The sequence below is a fragment of the Schistocerca serialis genome, chromosome 3, assembly GCF_023864345.2.
Source record: "Schistocerca serialis cubense isolate TAMUIC-IGC-003099 chromosome 3, iqSchSeri2.2, whole genome shotgun sequence".
Lineage (NCBI taxonomy): Eukaryota > Metazoa > Arthropoda > Insecta > Orthoptera > Acrididae > Schistocerca > Schistocerca serialis.
In genome coordinates this window covers 497,918,433-497,939,264 of record NC_064640.1, presented here as the reverse complement: position 1 = coordinate 497,939,264, position 20,832 = coordinate 497,918,433, and the positions used below count along the sequence as shown (strand labels likewise).

At 42.2% G+C, this 20,832-nt stretch overlaps 1 protein-coding gene and 1 pseudogene across 1 annotated transcript in view; both read right to left on the bottom strand.

Moving 5' to 3' along the window:
* LOC126470385 (beta-galactosidase-like) overlaps positions 1-20,832 on the bottom strand; it is a 305,106-nt gene that overhangs the window by 144,758 nt on the left and 139,516 nt on the right. The window contains exon 2 of the mRNA XM_050098215.1: positions 9,457-9,653. Within this exon, the coding sequence (XP_049954172.1) occupies positions 9,457-9,653 (197 nt within the window). The remainder of the gene's footprint in view (positions 1-9,456; positions 9,654-20,832) is intronic.
* LOC126471755 (5S ribosomal RNA) lies at positions 7,219-7,336 on the bottom strand (annotated as a pseudogene).

Below are 20,832 nucleotides of genomic sequence, written 5' to 3'. Positions count from 1 at the left end.
GTTACATTTAGTTTTCGTTTTCAAGAGGAGTGTGTATTATCTACATTAATCGTAAATAAGTGATGACCTGAGAGTATCATTCAACATGCTGAAGAGGCGATTCTAACAGCTATTGAGGGAACAGGGTTCAAGCAACTGCAGATTCTGGCGCACATTGGAACAAATTATGACTGGCGTCTGGGCTCCGAGTTCATATTTGGATCAATTCAGCGACTGGCAGGTAAGTTTGAGAAGATCAACCTTGCGCACAGATTTTAAACGAAGGTCACAATTTGCAGCGTTGTCTCCAGAACCGATCATAGCCTCCTCGTTCTGAGTAGAGTAGGACTGTATCAAAGACCTCGAGGGTTCTGTGACAACCTAGGCTGCGACTTCCTGAATTTGCGCCATAGAGTAGAGAACTGTAGAGTTCTTCTAAATAGGTCAGGTATACTACACATCAGGTAGCTGACTATGTGTGTGGTGCACATTAGGTGACTCTCCATCCAGTCCACATAACGACAGCTGCAGTCAGTGGAAGATACAGAAAAACCTCAAGAAGGGGACGCTAAAGATATCTTGAGCTACCTTTAATTTTACCGTAATAAAAAATAATCAAGCCACATGCAGAGTTTAGTTTCCCATACCTAACTCGTAACTATTGTTACGTTATTAGTAAAAATATTATTACGAGTCTCGTAACAATATTTTTATTGAGAAATTACTATGAATCACTATTATTAATACTTCACAATCAACAGATCATTCTCAGTCTTGATTAACATTCACACTTGCACTTGCTGCAACTAGAACTTTTTACTTATTCATTTCTTCAGTCTTACCATTTCTGCTTCTGAATGTAAACTAGCTTCCTATTCGGCGAATAGTCCGTATTTATAACGCTGCGTATCGCAGGTTCTCTGTATAAGAAAACAGTAGAATATTCGCGACTTTTCTCGAACAAATGCCAGACAGAATAACATATCGAGATCACTAGAATGGCAGCGACTTTTTTCGTAGGTATGTGTTAGCTATCTATGTGCCAGACAGAAACGTACAAAATACGATGACATGGACGCGCGTGCTACATAGGAAAGTGCAACTACTCGATAACTCGATTCATTCGAGCCGACTTATGAAAGAAACGAACGAATAGCGTGCAGGCTGACTGGGGAGGGGGGGGGGGGCGCGGGTGGCAATGCGTGTGACACCGCATGGCGTTGGGAGGGGGGTGGGGGCGACCCGCGCGGCCCCCATATGTATCCACCGCTGGCTGTAGCAGACCCAGAAGTGTAAAGTCCAAAAGAATGCCCCTTCCAGGCGGCCAGTCGGAAGTATTAAAATCATAATAGTTAATTGCTGAAGCATTCGCAACGAAGTGCCAGAGTTTGAAGTTCTCCTGGCAAGCAGTGAAGCTCACATAATATTACTTACAGAAAGCCGGTTGAAATCTGAAATTAGTAGCAGTGAGATTTTTGGGGATAATTGAAGTATTCATGGAAAGGGTAGGCTAACAGGAAATGGAAGTTGTACATTTATCGGAGCAGACAAGAAAGTAAAATCCACCTAGATAGAAACTGAAGCAGCACGTGAGATTCTTTCGGCAAGACTCAGTAGTATCAGGGGTGGGCATAAAATGGTAATTGGATCCTTCTATCGCCTGCCAGACACGCCTCCTGATGTAACGGAAAGCTTTGGAGAAAACCCCAGTTTGCTTGTACGTAACTTCCCCAATCACACTATAATCATCGGTGGAGGTTTTAGTGATCCACCAATCAATTTGGATGTTTTTTCACGTCCACCACTAACACCTGTTAATTTTCCTATGAAACATTATCGAATGCCTTCTCTGAAAACTACCTAGAAAAGATAGTTCAGAACACCATTCGATGTGGAATAAATTATATCTAATGACAACAAACAGACCTGACCTCTTTTGCGGATGTCCACATAGAATCTGGAACCAGTGACAATGACGCGGTTGTGGCGACAATGATTACCAAAGTACAAGGACAATCAGAACAAGTAGAAAGACATATATTTTCAGTAAACTAAATAAAAAACGTTAGTTTCATACCTCGATGAGAAACTTGAAACTTTCAGCGCAGGACAGGAGTATATAGATGAACTATGGCTTTAGCTTAAAAAAACAGTTGACCATGCACTGGATAGGTATGTACGTAGTAGAACAGTCCATACTGGAAGGGACCCTCCATGGTATATAGTCACTGTAAACAAACTTCTTCAGAAACGAGACCATTGGTAACAAGTGTAAAACAAAGCATAGGGCAATAGATAGAGAGATGGTGAATGAAACGCGTGTGGCTGTCAAGAGAACAATACGTGAAGCCTTCAGTGACTACTGTAGCAGAATATTGTCAAATGATCTTTCACAAAACGCACAAAAATCATGCTCGTGTGTAAAGGCTGTTAGGGGCACCATATTCAGTGTCAAGTTATTTGCGAATCAAACAGGAACTGATACTAATGCAGGAGAAATGCCCCAGTTTAATTGTCGCACAACCGAGAAGATGAGTGAAATCAGTATTAGTGTCACTGGTGTTGAGAAATAGCTGAAATCGTTACAATTGAACAGAATTCCAGGGACCATTGGAGTCCCTATCAGATCCTATACTAAATTTACTGCTGAGTTAGCCCCTCTTCTAAAAATAATATATCATGGATCCCTCGAATTCTTTGCTACAGTTAATGATGATAGATTGTAGTTTTCATCGAAGATGTGGGTTCTACATGTCATTTTAATTGGAACATCAGCGCGCATCTTGCAATACTGTCCTCACACATATATATTAACTCATTAAATAATTATGGTATGTACTAGCAGGCAGTGCGATGGGTCTGTTAGCACATGACACAGAGGGTTCAAACAGCCTTTGAGGCATCTAGATTGCAATCTGAGAGAGATACATAAATCTCTTTCCATGGTCGCCCTCTTTTTCCGTTCTACTCCTCCCCCCTCTCAACCCACTCCTCTGCTTCATCAAATAGCAGACACAACTTCCCCTTCCTGGGCCAGGGCGAATTCACCACTGCGCGGGTTCACCACGTCTGTATGTAGAATTAAAAAATGAAATGATCGCATGGCATTGTTGGCCAGCTTGTCCCATTCGGGTTTGGTCGCCAAGTGCAAGTCTTATTTCAGTCGGCGCTACCCTGGGTGACTTGCAACCGATGATGAGGACAACACAACACCCAGTCCACAAGCGGAAAAAATCTCCAACCCGGCTGGGAACCGAACCCAGGCTCAGTGCATTGGGGCAAGCACGTTACCACCCAGCTAAGCAGGCGGACTGTGTGCTGAATGGGGAAGGTGTGTGATCTATCTGAGTTTGACGGAGGGCAGATTGTGATGGCTCGGAGGTTTGGCACGAGCATTTCGAAAACTGCACGAGCTGTCGGGTGTTCAAGGAGTGCTGCAGTGAGTGTCTTCAATACATGGTGAAACCAAAATGAAACGGCGTCCAGATAATGTGGTGTTAGGCGGCCACCTCTCATTACAGATGTCGGACGTCATAGGCTGGGAGACTGGTAAAACAGGACAGACAGTGGACTGTGGCGGAACTAACATCAGACTTTAGTGCTGGGCAGTGTAAAAATGTGTCTGAACACACAATGCACCAACCCTCCTAACGATGGGCCTCCACATCAGACGACTCATGCATGTGCCAGTGTTAACACCATGACATTGGCAACTACAGATGAAATGGGCAGGTGACAAGCGGCACTGGACATTGGTGCATTAGCAGACTATTGCATGGTCTGATGAATCCAGATACCTTCTTGGTCGTGCTGATGGAAGGGTACGAATCCGTCGTCTTTCAGGGGAACAGCTCATTGACTCCTGTACTGTGGGATGGAGACAAGCTGGCGGCAGCTTCATTATGCTCTAGGGAACATTCACGTTCGTATCCATAGCTACAGTAGAGCTTGCGCAAGCCACCATGATGACCAAGGGGTATCATACACTGGTTGCAGACCATGGACACCCCACAGAGTGGCAGACCACGGACATGACAATTATCTTTCCCGATGACAGTGGCATTTTTCAACAAGATAATTTACCATTACATAAGATCAAGAGTGGGCTGGAGTGGTTCGAGGAACAAATTGACTATTTCCAGGTAATGTGCTGGCCCCCCAACTCGCGAGATCTGAACCCCAGTCGAACACAGCTGGGATGTGATTGAATATGGTATCAGAGATCATCGTCCCCCTCCCCAGAATTTACGGGAATCAGGTGACTTCTGTGTGCAGATGTGGTGCCAACTCCCTCCAGTATCCTAGCAAGGTCTCATTGCTTCCATGCCTTGATGCGTTGCCACTGTTATCAATGCCAAAGGTGGACATATCGTCTGTTAGGAAGGTAGTCACAATCTTCTGGCTGATTGGTGTATAGTGTTATAACTGGTGATAATGCCACTACTTTCAGATTTGGAATAGCTTAAAGTAACAGTAAATTTTGAGTTCATTCAAACACTGATGAACATTTGATAGTTTTCTCTTTTATGAACAATTCGTATTTCATTCTAAGAATTAAACATGAACTTTTCTATGAGATGTTAGGTGAACCTGTAGCAAACTGAGGCACTCTTATATCGTCAGTGTGTAAATTGGTTCGTGACACAACAGTTTAGAACTCTCTGGGGATTGAAATAATTGTATTAAAACAACAAGTCTTTGCCAGCGAAGTTCAAAAATGGTTCAAATGGCTCTGAGCACTATGGGACTTAACATATGAGGTCATCAGTTCCCTAGAACTTAAACTACTTAAACCTAACTAACCTAAGGACATCACACACATCCATGCCCGAGGCAGGATTCGAATCTGTGACCGTAGCAGTTTCGCGGTTCCGGACTGAAGCGCCTAGAACCGCTCGGCCACCGCGGCCGGCCTGCCAGTGAAGTTATTTATAGTTTATCACTTTCATCAAAGCCCTTCATACAATGCAATGCACAGCAAATTTATTACTCCTAGCTCACGGAGATATTACGTGGCTGTGTGATCTACCATAATACAAAGAGTTGGCCAAAGGAATCGTTTCAGACCACACATTGCCCCAAGATTCATTACATGAAAGTATTTCAATAAAGAGTTGTAGCGTCATGCAGTCATATACCCACTCTGATTTAGCATTTGCACAATCTATTACACGTGCATGATTATCAACCAGCTGTCCACCCAAATGAGTGGCTGCTGCCAAACTGTGAGCAAGAGCGCAGTTGATCAGCCAAATAGCACAATATGCTTATGAGCATGACATTCTCGAGCTCAGTGATTGCTGCACAATCCTTGGTATGTTAATCCTCCTGATTAACAATATCTTCTATGAATTAAGTAAATGAGAATTTTCCTTACAACACATCTTTTGACCCCACAGTGCTCCTTGTCTCGATCCCTGCTTGCCCCTGACCCATATCCTCTCGCTTGGTCCCATGGCCCCACTTCACTCATTCTTCACTCACTCTCTCCTCTTTCCATAGCTGGCCTCTTCTTCTGTTCTACTCCTCCCCTTCTCCCCTCAGGCATGAGTGAGTGTGTTGTCCTTAGCGTAAGTTAGTTTGAGTTAGATTAAGTAGTGCATAAGCCTAGGGAGCGGTGACCTCAGCAGTTTGGTCCCATAGTCTTTACCACAAATTTCCATTTCCCCTTCCCGCTCTCAACCCACTCCTCTTCTTCATCGAGTGCTAGACATAACTCGTCCTGCCTGCGCCAGGGCGATTTCATCATATTAGAGCCACTTTCCTAAAGTGTGCCCTTGCTGCCTCTCCCTTGCAGCCATCAACGATCCTCCTCTCCATCCCTTCTCTGTCTTCCTTCCTCCTTTCTTCTCTCGCTAACTCCACCTACCCCAACTTCCCCCCCCCCCCCCCCACCGACTTCCACTTAGCACATACCATTCCAGCTGCAGTGTAGTCATGTAGCGGTGCATGTACACATGGTTTCTTTATGTTTCAGTTATGTCTGAAGAAGGTGTTCATTTTAAAGTTTAACGAAGTTCCCAGTGTTGTTTGTGTGCCTGTCAACTGCTCAACACCTCAACACTGTGGCGAGTTGCTACCTTCGCTTCTTTCAATATTTGTAGCCCAGTCAGGAATTTCCATCATTATATCTTTTATTTTTCCGCTTCTATTTGATACCCATTCTCAATATGGAAGGTTTTGCTTTCATTGACCTCCTTAATTTACTCAGTTAGGATCTGGTCAGCTTGAGGTCTCTGAGTCGAACTATGTTGTGAGTGTGGTGCATATCCTATGTTACATTCTTTACATGCTGCTTATAGTAAATTGATGTTACCTCTTTTCAGTTTTTCCCTCAACTTCATACCTGAGCTTTAGTGTGAGTCCCCTGGCAGATACGAACAGATAGGTTGTTTATTAACAGCATGATAGAGGAAAGATCTTCCTCCTTCTCATTCCTAATTGTTTTCTGACTAAAAAGCGATATTTTGCTATCTAGAAAACGTAATAGCCTCTTCTGGTGCTATCTGATCTTGCTAAAATGGACACCGTTCTTACAGCTTCCTCTTCAGTTCGAGACACAGGTATCAGCTTCCTCTCGTCTTGCAGGCATAATTAACCTTGGCTTCTAGCTAAAGCACTGCGATTATGGTCAAGCTGCTAACAGACATTAAGGACAAGTGGGGAGATTTCAAAGCTACATAAATAAGAGACAATTTTAAAGAAGCAGATATACTGGATAAAATCCTCAGATACAGATATAAGAATCTCTCTTAATTAATTGCTCTGACAACATTTAAACGAGTTGCAAAGTATGATTAAACTGTTCAGTTTGCACATGTTACAGGAGCAGCAGTTACTACATGGTCAGCAGGAGAAAATCACATACAGAAAATACTGAAATATACGATTAATGATGGCGAGTGAGAGACAGATGATACTAAAACGGCAGTCTATTTTTTAGCATTAGCTACCTGAGCGGCATGGTAGATGAGTCCAAGCTTCGGTTGGGATCGTACTTTCGAGTTGCCATCTTAATAAAACTAAACGAAACTCCGACCGAACAGGCCATGAATGCCCAACGGTGCCGACCGGCTGCCGTTCATCCTCAGCTCACAGGCATCACTGGATGCAGATAGGGAGGGGCATGTGGTCAGCACATCGCTCTACCTGCCGTATGTCAGTTTAAGAGACCGGAGCCGCTATTTCTCAATCAAGTAACTCCTCAGTTTGCCTCGTAAGGGCTGAGTGCACACCACGTGCCAACAGCATTCGGCAGACCGGATGGTCACTCATCCAAGTGCTAGCCCAGCCCGACAACGCTTAACTTCGGTGATCTGACGGGAACTGGTGTTACCACTGCGGCAAGGCCGTTGGCCGTTGTTATCTTAATGCTTATTTTTAATGAAGTTGTCGAGACGAACGAGCAACAAGCTGCTGAAACAGTTTGCTCGTTGAAAACTGGTAGTATGCCGTACAGTTCTGAGGCTTCAGCAGTCAGGTATATTACTACAGCGTGGTGTCTAAAGAGCTGGTCCATGGGGCCCGATGGTTACTGTACCTATAGTGGAAACGCGTGTTGACTTTTACAGGAGACCCAAAAGTAAGTAAGTGAGAGCTACGGGTGGCAACAGTGGTACTACATTTTATTAACAAATTAACTGTGAATTTTGTAGAAGTTCTGTAACGACCATTCTGGAAAGTCAAGATGCCAATCATGGCGTCTTTTTAACGGCAAAATCCACTTAACATTGGACGTGAAAGTGTTCTAGTTATTGCAAAACCTTGGTTCTAACAGAAATCGTGATATTGGTGATAATTCGTAGTTTTCTAATGAAACTAAGTATCGTCTCAAAAAATCTTGGTAAAATGCCTGTATGTCTGTGTATCACCATTGTCTAGTCATCATCTCTCGCCCACTCTTACACCACACATAAAACTCATATGAAAATTCTCTCACTCCTTAAATACTAACGTTTGTGGATTAATTTTTATCCTCGAGAGCTTAATTTTCTTTAATGTAAGTATTTCTGAAATTTTATCACCATCCCTTGAGTGTGTGGCTTCACAAACAGGTTCTTATGTTAAGTGTTGTAAGTTGGAAGAAACTCCGTGCAATAGAAGGTATGAGCCTAGAAACATGCACCGAAAGGCCATAGAAACGATGATCCAGTTGCTAATTTTTCCAGCTGTGGAAAAACAAAAGCGGTTACTAACTTCTCGTTCATGACAATGGTCTAAGAATTTAAGGATGTCCATGGGTACATTGAATCTCTTCCTTACGTATTTTTTATTAAAGTAGACATAATATGGTCTGTTTGAGCTTTACCACTTCCAAATTTTATTTTTCATGACGTTGCTTGTGGTAAGCGAGACTATATGAAGGCATACTTTTCTAGTATAAAGCAGCAGCAAGTCAGCGTTATCAGACGTACCCATGTGTGTGTGTGTGTGTGTGTGTGTGTGTGTGTGTGTGTGTGTGTGTGTGTGTGTGTGTTCCTGTGTCATCTTGCTTATGCAATACAATTTTTCAGTCATACAGAGTGACCTTGAGATGTCACAAATAGCTGCATGCATGTCTGTTCCCTCTCCCCTGATCTCCCACTTCGCGTCCCTTGTGCTCTGTTCTCCTCCTCCCTCACAATATAGTGGGCAGTTACTGTGATATCTCGTCACATCATATAATGGGACCAGCTGCGATGTCATCGTCATATATTTGGTCTATTATCATTACTGAGACTCAACGGCAGAAATTTTATTCATAAAGACTGAGGAGTGGCCAGAATACCCATTACTCTCCTACTACTCTCCACAAAAGATGACATGCATTCAAGAAATTCTCAGTGGCTTCGCAAACCTTAATAAGTAGCTTATAATAACACATTATATTTACTATCAGTCAACTTAAATTTATATCATAAGCTTGTTGACAATCTGAAAGCACTGGACCCAGATGGCCACATTTTTCTGTAGCTGTTAGGATATCCTGTATGAAAATGACCAGTATTTGAGTCCAGGTAGATCATATCGTTTGAAAGCAGAATAAGTTCAAGAATACTGCTACAGATTTCCCACTAATGTTGATAGTTTTCGTGGCATGCTCGGGGGCTCTCTATACGTTCGATCCTTTTCAATCCCCTCCTTCGAAGTATAAGTCGGTCTGCATCCTTGTGCGAAAGTTGTCAGTCATCCAGCCCCCATGTGCTGACTGCATGGCGTCTTTGCGGCCGATGAGGCAGTGTCACCCACGTCGAACAGACAATTCTACATGTTCATTTCCTGTCTAGCTTAATAACAGTACCTTAGTTCTGTTTTACATATTGTTCACGCTGTACTGCCGAGCGCAACCATATGAAATAACACCGAGTAATCAGCATACTTTATACTTCTCAGTCGGAACTTGATTCTTAAGAGCACAGTCTTATGGACGTAAGTGGTCATCTTACATTGCCGTCGAAAGAAATAACGGCTCACGAGAAGCAGGTTAAGAAAACTTACGTTGAAACTACGTTGAGACCAGCAGCTCGCAACTTTCTTAGTCGATCTCGCCATAGAGGGTGAGGCAGACGAAAGTAGTGTAAGGAGCCAGCTACGTAGCGGAAGGGTTCTCCATCCAGAAGAAAAGTGTTGTTCTCGTAATCCACGGTAAACGATCTGGGTGCAACCGTTGTCTCCTCTGCATCTTGTGGCCTCACCTGAAACAAAAGAAATATAGATTAAACCATGAAAGTTCTGAGGAGGAACGTTGACAGTACTCTCGTGGTCATACATTCACAACAAAAAAACAACGGAGACTGTTAAGAGAAGCTGCAAGCACCCACAATGTATTACTGACTGGTTATTGGTTTCTGGTGGCTATGTTCGTGACAGAGATACGTTGGCTTAATGTGCTCTAGTGATCAATTTTTTATCCTTCTTTGATAGTAAGAATTATGTGTTAGAACAAATCATCTAAAAGCAGCGAATATGTTCATCAGGCTGGCTCTTACGTGGCCCTTTTTAAGTGTTCGATATTTTTTCTTGTTCTAATCCCCAGTTAGGTTCCATCACATGTAAAAATGAGATGTGTGAAATCCAGGATCATTGTTAGTACGATAAGAGGATGACTGTCTCTGGGCCCTTAGTATCAGAAACTCCAGCATAAAAGAGAACCACCAATTTTATAAAATATAATTTCCATGTGACGAATCTAATCATCACCTAATGTACGCAGGTTGTTTACTTCGATCTCCTTAAATGAATGCGTTCTTATTTCACAGTAGGAAATGGTCTGCAACGTGATGAGTCAGTGACCTCGAATCCAAGTAGGGAGAAGGCAAATAGAGAGCAGCTCCTTTTTACAACCCAACTCGGACCATCTGAGTTGTCTTCCGTTTTCGTCGACTTCAGAGAAAACCTAAGTTCATTAGTACGTAAGTTTCACAATCACACTGTCTTCACTGAAGGAGGCATTAATCATCCAACAGTCGATTTTGAAAATTATACTCTTGAAAGTGGTAGGTGTGACAAGTTGTCCTGTGTTAAACATTACTAAATGCGTTCTCTGAGAACTGCCTATAACATATTGTTCGGAACTCCGCTCATGATGGGAATGCTGTACATTGGATCTAATAGTGACCTGACGTCTTTGAGGAATTCGACGTAGGAACTCGTGTCAGTGACCATGAGCCAGTTGTAGCAACAATAACTACCGAAGTACATAGGACAACTAAAACAAGTGGAAAGATTTACATTGTTAGTAAAACAGATAAAGAGGCAATAGTGTCGTATCTCAGTAAGGAAATTTAAACACTTAGCTCTGTAGAGGAACATGTACAAGAACTGTGGTTAAGGTTAAGAAGAATAGTTGATTATACACCTAATAGACATGTACGTCATAGAACAGATCACAATGGAAGGGATCCTCCCTAGTTTACAATAACTGTAAAGTAGCTTTTAAAGAAGCACAGAGTACTGCATAATAGGTGTAAAACAAAACATAGAGCTATAGATAGGGAAATGCTGAATTACATACATTTGGTTGTCAAGAGAGCAATGTGTGAATCCTTCGTTGACTACTGTAATAGAAAATTTTCGAAGAATCTATCATAAAAGGCATAGAAATTCTGGTCATATCTGAAGGATGTCAGGGGTACCAAAGTTAGTATCCAGACGCTCATGGAAGAGACAGGGACTGAAACTGAGGGATGCAAAACAAAACCAGAAGCCATGAACTCGGTTTTAAAACGTTCCTTTACAAATGAAATCCCAGGGGTATTTTCCCGAATCAGTTCTCGCACAGCTGCAAAGATGAGTGATATATCAGTGTCAATACTGGTCAAGAACAGCTGAAATCGCTAAAATTGGACAAAGCTGTAGGACCCAATGGAATCCTTATGAGATTCTATACAGGACTTACAGCTGATGAGCCCCTCTTTTAACTACAATCTATCGTAGATCCCTTGCATAAAAAACCGTGCTCAGTAGCTGGAAGAAAACGTAAGTCTCCCTACATGAAGCGTAGCAGAAGTGATCAACAAAAGTGTCGTTCAATATCTTTGACATCCATGTGTTATGAGTTCATACTTAAGGAGGTATCTCACACGGAATAGCCCCCCTTCCAACCACCATAGATTACAAAAACATCTATTACGTGAAACCCTGCTCGAACTTTTCTTGCATAACATCCTGAAAGCCATGAATCAAGGCAACCAGATAGATTCAGTATTTCTCGAAGTCCAAAAAAACATTTGGCTCAGTACCACTTCTACGCTTACAATTGAAAGTACGATCGCATGGGGCATCAAGCGAAATTTGGGACTGGATTGAGGATTTCATGATAAGGAGGACGTGACAAGTTACATTGGATGAAGAATCATCGACAGATGTAGAAGCAACTTACAGTATTCCTCACGGAAGTGTGTTGGTATTCTTGTTGTTCATATTGTATACGCTCTAAAAAAGAAGACGCACCACGAAGGAAGTATCCTAATGCTGCGGAAATCGGTAGATTAAATGCAAATGTACAGGCAAACAAACGATAACAATTTCAGAAGAAATTCATAGTTTATTCAAGAGAAAGAGATTCACAAATTGAGCAAGTTAATAAAGCGTTAACCCACCTCTGGATCTTATTCAAGTAGTTATTCGGCTTGATATTGATTGACAGAGTTATGGTGTGTCCTCTTGACGGATATTGTGCCAAATTCTGTCCAATTGTCGCATTACATCGTCAAAAACACGAGTTGGTTGGAGGACCATGCCCATAATGCTCCAAAAGTTCTCAATTAGGCTGGCCAAAGTAGGGTCTGGCAAGCACGAAGACAAGCAGTAGAAACTCTCACTATGTGTTGGCGGAATTATCTTGCTGAAATGTAAGCGTTGGATGGCTTGCCATGAAGGACAACAACATGGGGCGTAGAATATCGTCGATGTACCGTTGTACCATACGGGGTGCCGTGGATGACAACCAAAGGGACCCTGGTATGAAAAGCAGTGGCACTCCAGACAATCACTCCCGGTTATCAAGCCATATGGTGGGTGACAGTCAGATTGGTATCCCATCGCTATCTGGGGCGTCTTTTAGAAACGTCTTCGCTGGTCATAGAAGCTCAGTTCGAAGAGGGACTCATCACTGAAGACAATTCTACTGCAGTTAATAAGATTTCAGGTCGAAGACATGTCTGTAGACACCCCGGGCAGTGGTGGGATACCAGTCTGACTGCCGCCCGCCATGTGGCCTGAAAACCACGAGTGATGGCCTGAGGTGTCATTTGTTTTCATACCAGGACCCCTTTGGCTGTCATCCATGGCACGCTTATGGTCCAGTGGGATGTCGACGATATTCTACCCCCATTTTATTTCCCTTCATAGCAAGCCATCTTGGCTTACATTTCAGCATAATAATGCCTGTCCATACACGGCGAGAGTTTCTACTACTTGCCTTCATGCTTGTCAAATCATAACGTGGCCAACTAGATCGCTGGAGTTCTCCGCAATTGAGAAAGTTTGGAGTACGATGGGCAGGGTCCTCCAAACTTCTCTGGCTTTTGACGATCTAACGCGCCAATTGGACGGCATTTGGCAAAACATCCCTCAGGAGAACACGCAACTATTTATCAATCAATATGAAGCAAAATAATTGCTTGCATAAGGACCAGAGATGGGCCAAAGCATATTCACTTCCTCAATTTGTGAAACTCTTTCTCTTGAATAAATAATCCAATTTTTCTGAAATTGTAATCATTTATTTGTTGCTCTGTGGATGTTTATCACATAACCGATTTCTGACCCATTTGGATAATTCCTTCGTGGCACTTCCTCTTTTTTTTTTTTTTTTTTTTTTTTTTGCTTGAAGTCTGTTAACGACCTTGTTAGTAACTTCAGACAGATGATGCAGTTATCTATAATGTGATAGTGTCTGTTAATAGCTGCTCAAGTATTCAGTGAGAACTTGGTAAGATTTCGAAGTAATGTAATGAGTGGCAACTTGCTTTAAATGTCAAAGAATGAAAAACTGTGCACTTCAAAAATGAAAAACCTTAGTATCCTATGAATACAATATCAACAAGTCACAGTTGGAATTAGTCAATTAGTAGAAACACCTGGGTGTAACACTTTGCAGGGATACGAAATGGTACCACCACGTAGGCTCACCCATAGGTAAAGCAGGTGGAAGACTTGAGATCATTGGTAGAATACTAGAGAAATGCTATCACTCCACGAAAGAGATGGTACAGAAATCATTCATCCGACACATCCTAGAATATTGCTCTTATATGTGCGACCCGTACCAGGCAGGACTGATTACGGATACTGGAGATATATAGAGAACGACAGCGTGAATGGTCACAGGTTTGATTGACCCATGGGACAACGTTGCAGAGATGCTGAAGAAATTGAACTGGTCGACACTTGTGATAGAAATAAACTGTCTCATAAAAACTGTTGAGGCCCTTTTTCAACCAGTGTTTGTTTGGAAATTTGTCTGATGTTTTGCTCAAATGAGTGGCTAACATTGTCAAAGCTCCACGCTCCATTGCTTATGGTGGACTTAAGTCGAATATCTTCTCTTTCGGCAGATGTGCAGAGGAACCTGAGAGACATAAAAGCTTTACTACCTCACTTGTATAGAAGAACAAAAATCCACAAAGCTGATGTACCACTAAGACCGATCGTAAGTGCTCCTGTCTTTCTGACATATAACTGATATATAACTGACATATAACCCGCGAAACACTTGCCATAGCTTCAACCTAAATTTCTGGTGGCAGGCTGAAAGCAAGCATCTTCTCCCTTGATGGATATAGATATGTAACAGAGATAACCTAGCACCTCGGCTGTACGGAATACCAAAAATCAATAAAGATGACATCCGACTAAGAAAATGATTATAAGTGACCCTGGCTCCTTGATATATAAACTGGTGAAGCACTTGGCCTCTCTCATTCAACAGCACTTGGGAAAATCTGACTCAGGAGAGTTCGTTGAGAAGCTGAAGGAACGAAAACCTGGACCAAGCGACATCCTGGTCAGCTCTGACGTTGTTTTTTTTGTTTACCATTGTACCACTGAATGATTACCTGGACAACGTCGGTTCCATTTTCCTGCATGACATCACTATGCTCTTTTATGCATGTCTTGCCATGAGTTATTTCATGTGGGGCGATTTCTATGAACACCTGGAAGCTATAGCCATGGGCACTCCATCTCGTGCACACCTTCACTGTGTGAAGCCGTGTTGAGGAATGGTTCAGTGACTTGCTAAGACATCTGAACAGTCTCCACGCCAACATAATATTTACTGTGGGAGTGAAAAGGGTCAACAGTCACCCTTTCTACAAGTGCTGCTTACGAGAAATAGTGTGAAGCTAGAACACAGCATATATCTAAAATTGACTCACAGATACATATATGCAGACGGTGTGAAATCATCACCCAACCCATAAAAGAGTGATGAAGTGTACAAGGCGAATATGTCAGCCGCAGCACCTTGGATGCAAGATGCAACACCTGGAAAAGATTCCGATGAGCAATCAGCATTCCAACAGGTGCATACGAAATGACATGAAATCTAAAACTAGGCGAAGTGAACTGCAGAAAATGAAAAGACAAATATGGCCTTACTGCTGTACATTCCCAGGGTAACACACAGAATTGGCCATATATGACGCAAACGCACCATAAAGACTATTTCCAAACCAAACAAGAAGAACAAAGAGTGTCTCGGATCAGCAAAGGACGAAAAGGATCCACCTGCAATGTCAGATAATGTACCACATAACGTGTACATGTAGAATAGTCTATGTTGGGATGACTGGACGATTCATCAACACCAGAATTACCAAACATAAACGGTGCTATAGGTCCATACGGGTGGAGAAAACTGCCATGCCAGAGCACATGCTTTGTGACAACGACCATATAATAATACTCACCGACACCGAAGTCCTAACTGTGGAGAAGAGCAACCGCACTCGCTTATTCATGGCAGCCATGGAAATCCATAAACATGACAACATCTTCAACAATAAAGAGGAAAACCTCAAACTAAATGGATCGTGGATTCCCATGCTGCAGCGAATGACCGTTGCAGGTAGCAAGGAAGGAACCACAATGGGAATGGCCAGGGGAAAAGCCCACACGAGCTCCACTCCAGTCCACCACCACCAGTGGAGGGCAAAGCTTTAACAGCGTTAGCCACTCGTGCGGGCGAAACATCCGAAAAAAAATTGTCAAATAAACGTCAATTAACCCAAGTCAAATAACCCTAGGCAAAAGTCAATGTGAAATTCATCCAAGAAAGCCTACTTACAAAGTTTCAAGAACCAGCTTTAAATGACATATTCCTACAATATATACTACAAACCCATACATATCGCTCCAGTAGAGATCATGAGAGGCGTTTAAACAGTCATTCTTCCTGCACTCCGTACATGAATGGAATAGGGAGAAGCCATAATAATTGGTACTATGGAAAGTACCCTCTGCCATGCACTTCACAGTGGTGTTCAGAGAATGGACATACATTTTGATGTGTTGGCAAATGTGCCAACACCTTGTAGATAGAGGAGGCCGAAATGCACGCTATCTAACGCAGACGGGTGTGAATTCTGGAACAGGATAAGTAGTGAAAGCTAATAAGAAAAATATGCAGCTCCTCGAATACTTAACTTTTATCTATCCTTGTTGGTTTACAACGTTCTTGATGAGACATTTCATACGATAACTATCAAACTATGTAAGGCTAATGGCGCCTTGCTAGGTCGTAGCCATTGACTAAGCTGAAGGCTATTCTAACTGTCTCCCGGCAAATGAGAGAAAGGCTTCGTCAGTGTAGTCGCTAGCAAAGTCGTCGTACAACTGGGACGAGTGCTATTCCGTATCTCGAGACCTGCCTTGTGGTGGCGCTCGGTCTGCGATCACACACTGGCGACACGCGGGTCCGACATGTACTAAATGGACCGCGGCCGATTTAAGCTACCACCTAGCAAGTGTGGTGTCTGGCGGTGACACCACACATTTAACAATCTTAGAAAGTACGGTATCTTCATATTTTCGCTCATATATTAGTCGCATGAAAACACTGAAAACAAACTTCCATCTGAAAAAGAAACGTTGTTGATTTTCTTTTAAAATATCATAAGCCTACTTGAAAATAAAGGGAAATAAAAACCCATTATTAATTCAATGCTGCTAATTTTGCTCTTATTCCGGACATTAAACTTACTATTGTGTAGGTTGTATCATTATTTCTCAGACCAACATGCCGAACTGATGATATCAGGTTCAAGTAGTGTTGATTGACAAGTACTAGATTTTGAGGTAGTTCATTGCTACAAGTAAAAAAGAGAAGAAGACGTGAAGTAGTAATCACTTCTAAGTTCACTGCAGCTTCGTATGAAAGGAAGGTCAGTGGCGGGAATCAGTTCACATGAACATAATTAGTATCGAAGTTCTAGGTCAAGATATCGAAGATATTACGGTCAACAGGAATTATATGGCAGTTCCCGATAGAAACTCCGTGAGAAAAGGTTCACGTGAAAGTTGCCAGTTAGAAACATCACTCGCATGGCTCAGAGACTATAATGCTCTCGTCTGCAAGAGAAGTCTCCATGATCTAGCAAAAGTTCCACGGCTACAGGCTGCATTCGTGTCACAGCATAGGAGTTTTACGAAGAATGTGCACGGTCTCAAAACGACTCCATCCGCACCTAGGGGCAACAACTCCACTTGCGGCAAGGCATAAGATGCCTTGTCACCTAATTAGGTTGCTTGGCGCTGAGATTCATGTTCTAAGACAGCCACGTGAAGACACTTTTCTTCTTTGTCTCTTCCCGTGGTCGCTGCCTGGAGCAGTAAACACAGTTCTACTTGCTGACTTTTTCCGAGTTCAGGCTTTTTGTATCGTTTATTATTGAGATGTGCAGTTCTAGTGGTAAGATGGCCCACTGGATAGCCTGTCAAAAACTGGACACAGATCAAGCATGAAAACAGGAAAAGGAGTATTGCACCATAAACAAAGAAGCAAAATAGAAACAGTGAACGGTCCAAAATCAAAGTGTGCGGAATTGATAGGGTCACTGTATCACGTTTATGTAGCGAGGTGTAAGGAAGAGACCTATAATGAAAGCTGATTCCGAGATCTTGTGTATTTTCACCGGTAATCGACACTAGGATCTCGTGATTACAAAGCGATGAGCCTCCAGACGTATGTACCTCCTGTTTGTTCTACACAGGTACCACATGTTACTACTCTTGCATTCCGTTTTGGAGGTTTTGACTCTTGAATTCCTGTGTTGTAACATAGTTCACATCCTTTTATTTGTTGTTTTCATTTTTATGGAGGTCCATGCGGCATCTCTCCTGTTTTCACTATTCATCAGATTTACTTGCGGCGGTAATATATTCTTACCACATGACTCATATTCCATAACCAGTGTAAAGGACGGCAATTGCGAAGACAGACAGAAAGAGCACAGACACGCCAATGACCGGACGGACAGTTCATAACGTTGTGAAAAAAGCGATCCGCCACTTTGCCATCCAACACCGTAACCACATAAATACGACGCCATGGCTCTTCCAATTTGCTCGATGCTGCACATCTTGGACCATTCACTGTTTCTGTTTTGCTTCTTTTTGCACAGTTCAGTACACCTTCTTCCTGTTTTCAAGCTTGATCCGTGTTCAGTTTTTGACGGGCTGTATACTAAGCCATCTTACCATTAAATCTGGTGGGGATGCGATGGGGAGTTTTCGTTGTAAGCTGCAGCGTTCAGGATCTATGGTGATAGAGCTGCTTGCTGCCTTTGCATTGGCGCAATTCTATATAACATGATTTTCAGGTTTGCAGATGTATTTTCATCCGAGTGAGGTGAGCACTTTGTTCGGTTCGCATATTTGCCTGATTTAATGACGATTAATATCTATTTTTTTGCATGAGCCATATGCGATTATCAGTCGATTTTCATTTTACTTTCTTATTCATTAAGTAGTATTACAGTAACCTGAAAGTATATGAGATGAATTTTCTGTTTTTGTGAATGTGGTTCAAATGGCTCTAAGCACTATGAGACTTTACATCTGAGGTCATTAGTCCCCTAGACTTAGCCTAACTAACCTAAGGACATCACACACATCCATGCCCGAGGCAGGATTCGAACCTGCGACCGTCGCAGCAGCGCGGTTCCGGCCTGAAGCGCCTAGGACCGCTCGGTCACAGCGGCCGGCTTGTGAATGTTTCGTATTGTATATCAACGTGGTCCCTTGGATGACATTTGTATCTACGATTCGTGAACTTTCATGGCAATTTAGTGAATAATAAGCGAATTTAATCTTAAGTTCCCATGACTAATTTTCCTCCAGAAGTCATCTTTCAGCCTTGCGACTTTACACATGTGCTCGTTTAGCCTTTGTTCACGTTAGCAGCCAGTGTGTGCTCAGCTTATTCCAAATGACCTGCCTTCAACAGAACATATAGTACTATAATTTGCCTTTAGTAAACAAAGTATTTCTTCTTTACACGCAACTTTCAGCAAACAAGATAAGTTTGAGTTGCAAAGAACATCACGGCAAGTGCTTAGTCCCGAATACATCGAGATTTTGCATTTTGTGATCCGTGCTTCTTGACGTTAGGTATTAAGCAATTCAAGGTCAAGTCACATCTGCATTGGAGGCTTATTTTCTACGAAAAGAGACATTTCTACAGTTATAAGTTGTATTAGAGCTATCGAAAATCTTAGTTGTGAGTTGGTTTCCTGTCATTCATTTTAAAGGCCCGTTAACATATTGTGCGGTGCTATAAAACTGTGCTTATTCCTAATATTTCATTAGCAGTAGTCACATTGCGCTGTTGTTCATTCGTAGGTAAAATTTTAAACAAAAGGGAATGTTTTCATTTCATTAATAATTACTATGCACTCTTAGGTCTGATTGTACCATGTTAAGGGCTTATTTCAGTAGTGGTACAAGTCCATTTTTGTTCATTTTCAGATACAGAGTCCTAAACTTAAATGAGCGCTGAAAAATCTGCAGCCGGCCGCGGTGGACTCGCGGTTCTAGGCGCTCAGTCCGGAGCTGCGCGACTGATACGGTCGCAGGTTCGAATCCTGCCTCGGGCATGGATGTGTGTGATGTCCTTAGATTAGTTAGGTTTAAGTAGTTCTAAGTTCTAGGGGACTGATGACCACTGATGTTAAGTCCCATAGTGCTCAGAGCCATTTGAACCATTTTGAATTTGAAAAATCTGCAGTTGAGGTACCAGAAATATTCAAGCATTCTTGCTAGAGATGAACCTTTCTTTCTGTTTGTTTGGATCATTAATTTCAGAAGCATTATAGGCAGAAAAGTGGGGGTCGTGGACTTGTACCATTGAAATAAGCCCTTCATGTAACAGTTGGCTTTCAACCGAAATCATAAGCCAACTAAGGATAAGAAAATATAGAAAGCTTCCTGTAGGTTTCTCAAATTGTAGTACTGAGTAAATTCTTAACAGCTGTCTATGGAACTCTAAATGAATGGGTTATTCAGGCTTTAAGACATCAGTCTTTGACGCAACTGCATCGATTACGAGAACTTCTAGAAAACATTTTGGAAAAAAAACCTCTGGCATTTAACTTGCAGGTACTACGTATGTGGATTCATTCTCAGAAGCATTTTTGTAGGAACAAAAAATGGTTCTAATGGCTCTGAGCATTATAGGACTTAACTTCTAAGGTCATCAGACCCCTAGAACTTAGAACTACTTAAATCTAACGAACCTAAGGACATCACACACATCCATGCCCGAGGCAGATTTGTAGGAACAGATGGACTGTAGAAACATAGGTTCCATTGTTCAATAACGAAACTGCTCAATGCATTTAATCGTTAGAATCATCAGACTAAAATATTTAAAGGGTTCAAGAAAGAATCAATGACATCCAAGAAATTACGTATAATGGGATCCGATCATTTGTTACTAGTCAGATAAGACTATTTTTAATGGATATGACTTGAGGAATAATTTGTTTACGGCAGCTTCTTCTCAGTGGCATGAAGATGAAGATTTCTTTCTCCATAACATAGTTATTTCTGGTCTGATGCAGCTCTCCATGCTACTCCATGCTACTCTATACTGTGCAAGCTTCTTCATCTCCCAGTACCTACTGCAACCTACATCCTTCTGAATCTGCTTGGTGTATTCATCTCTTGGTCTCCCTCTACGATTTTTACCCTCCACGCTGCCCTCCAATACTAAATTGGTGATCCCTTGATGCCTCAGAACATGTCCTACCAACCGATCCCTTCTTCTATTCAAGTTGTGCCACAAACTTCTCTTCTCCCCAATCCTATTCAACACCTCCTCATTAGTTATGTGATCTACCCATCTAATCTTCAGCATTCTTCTGTAGC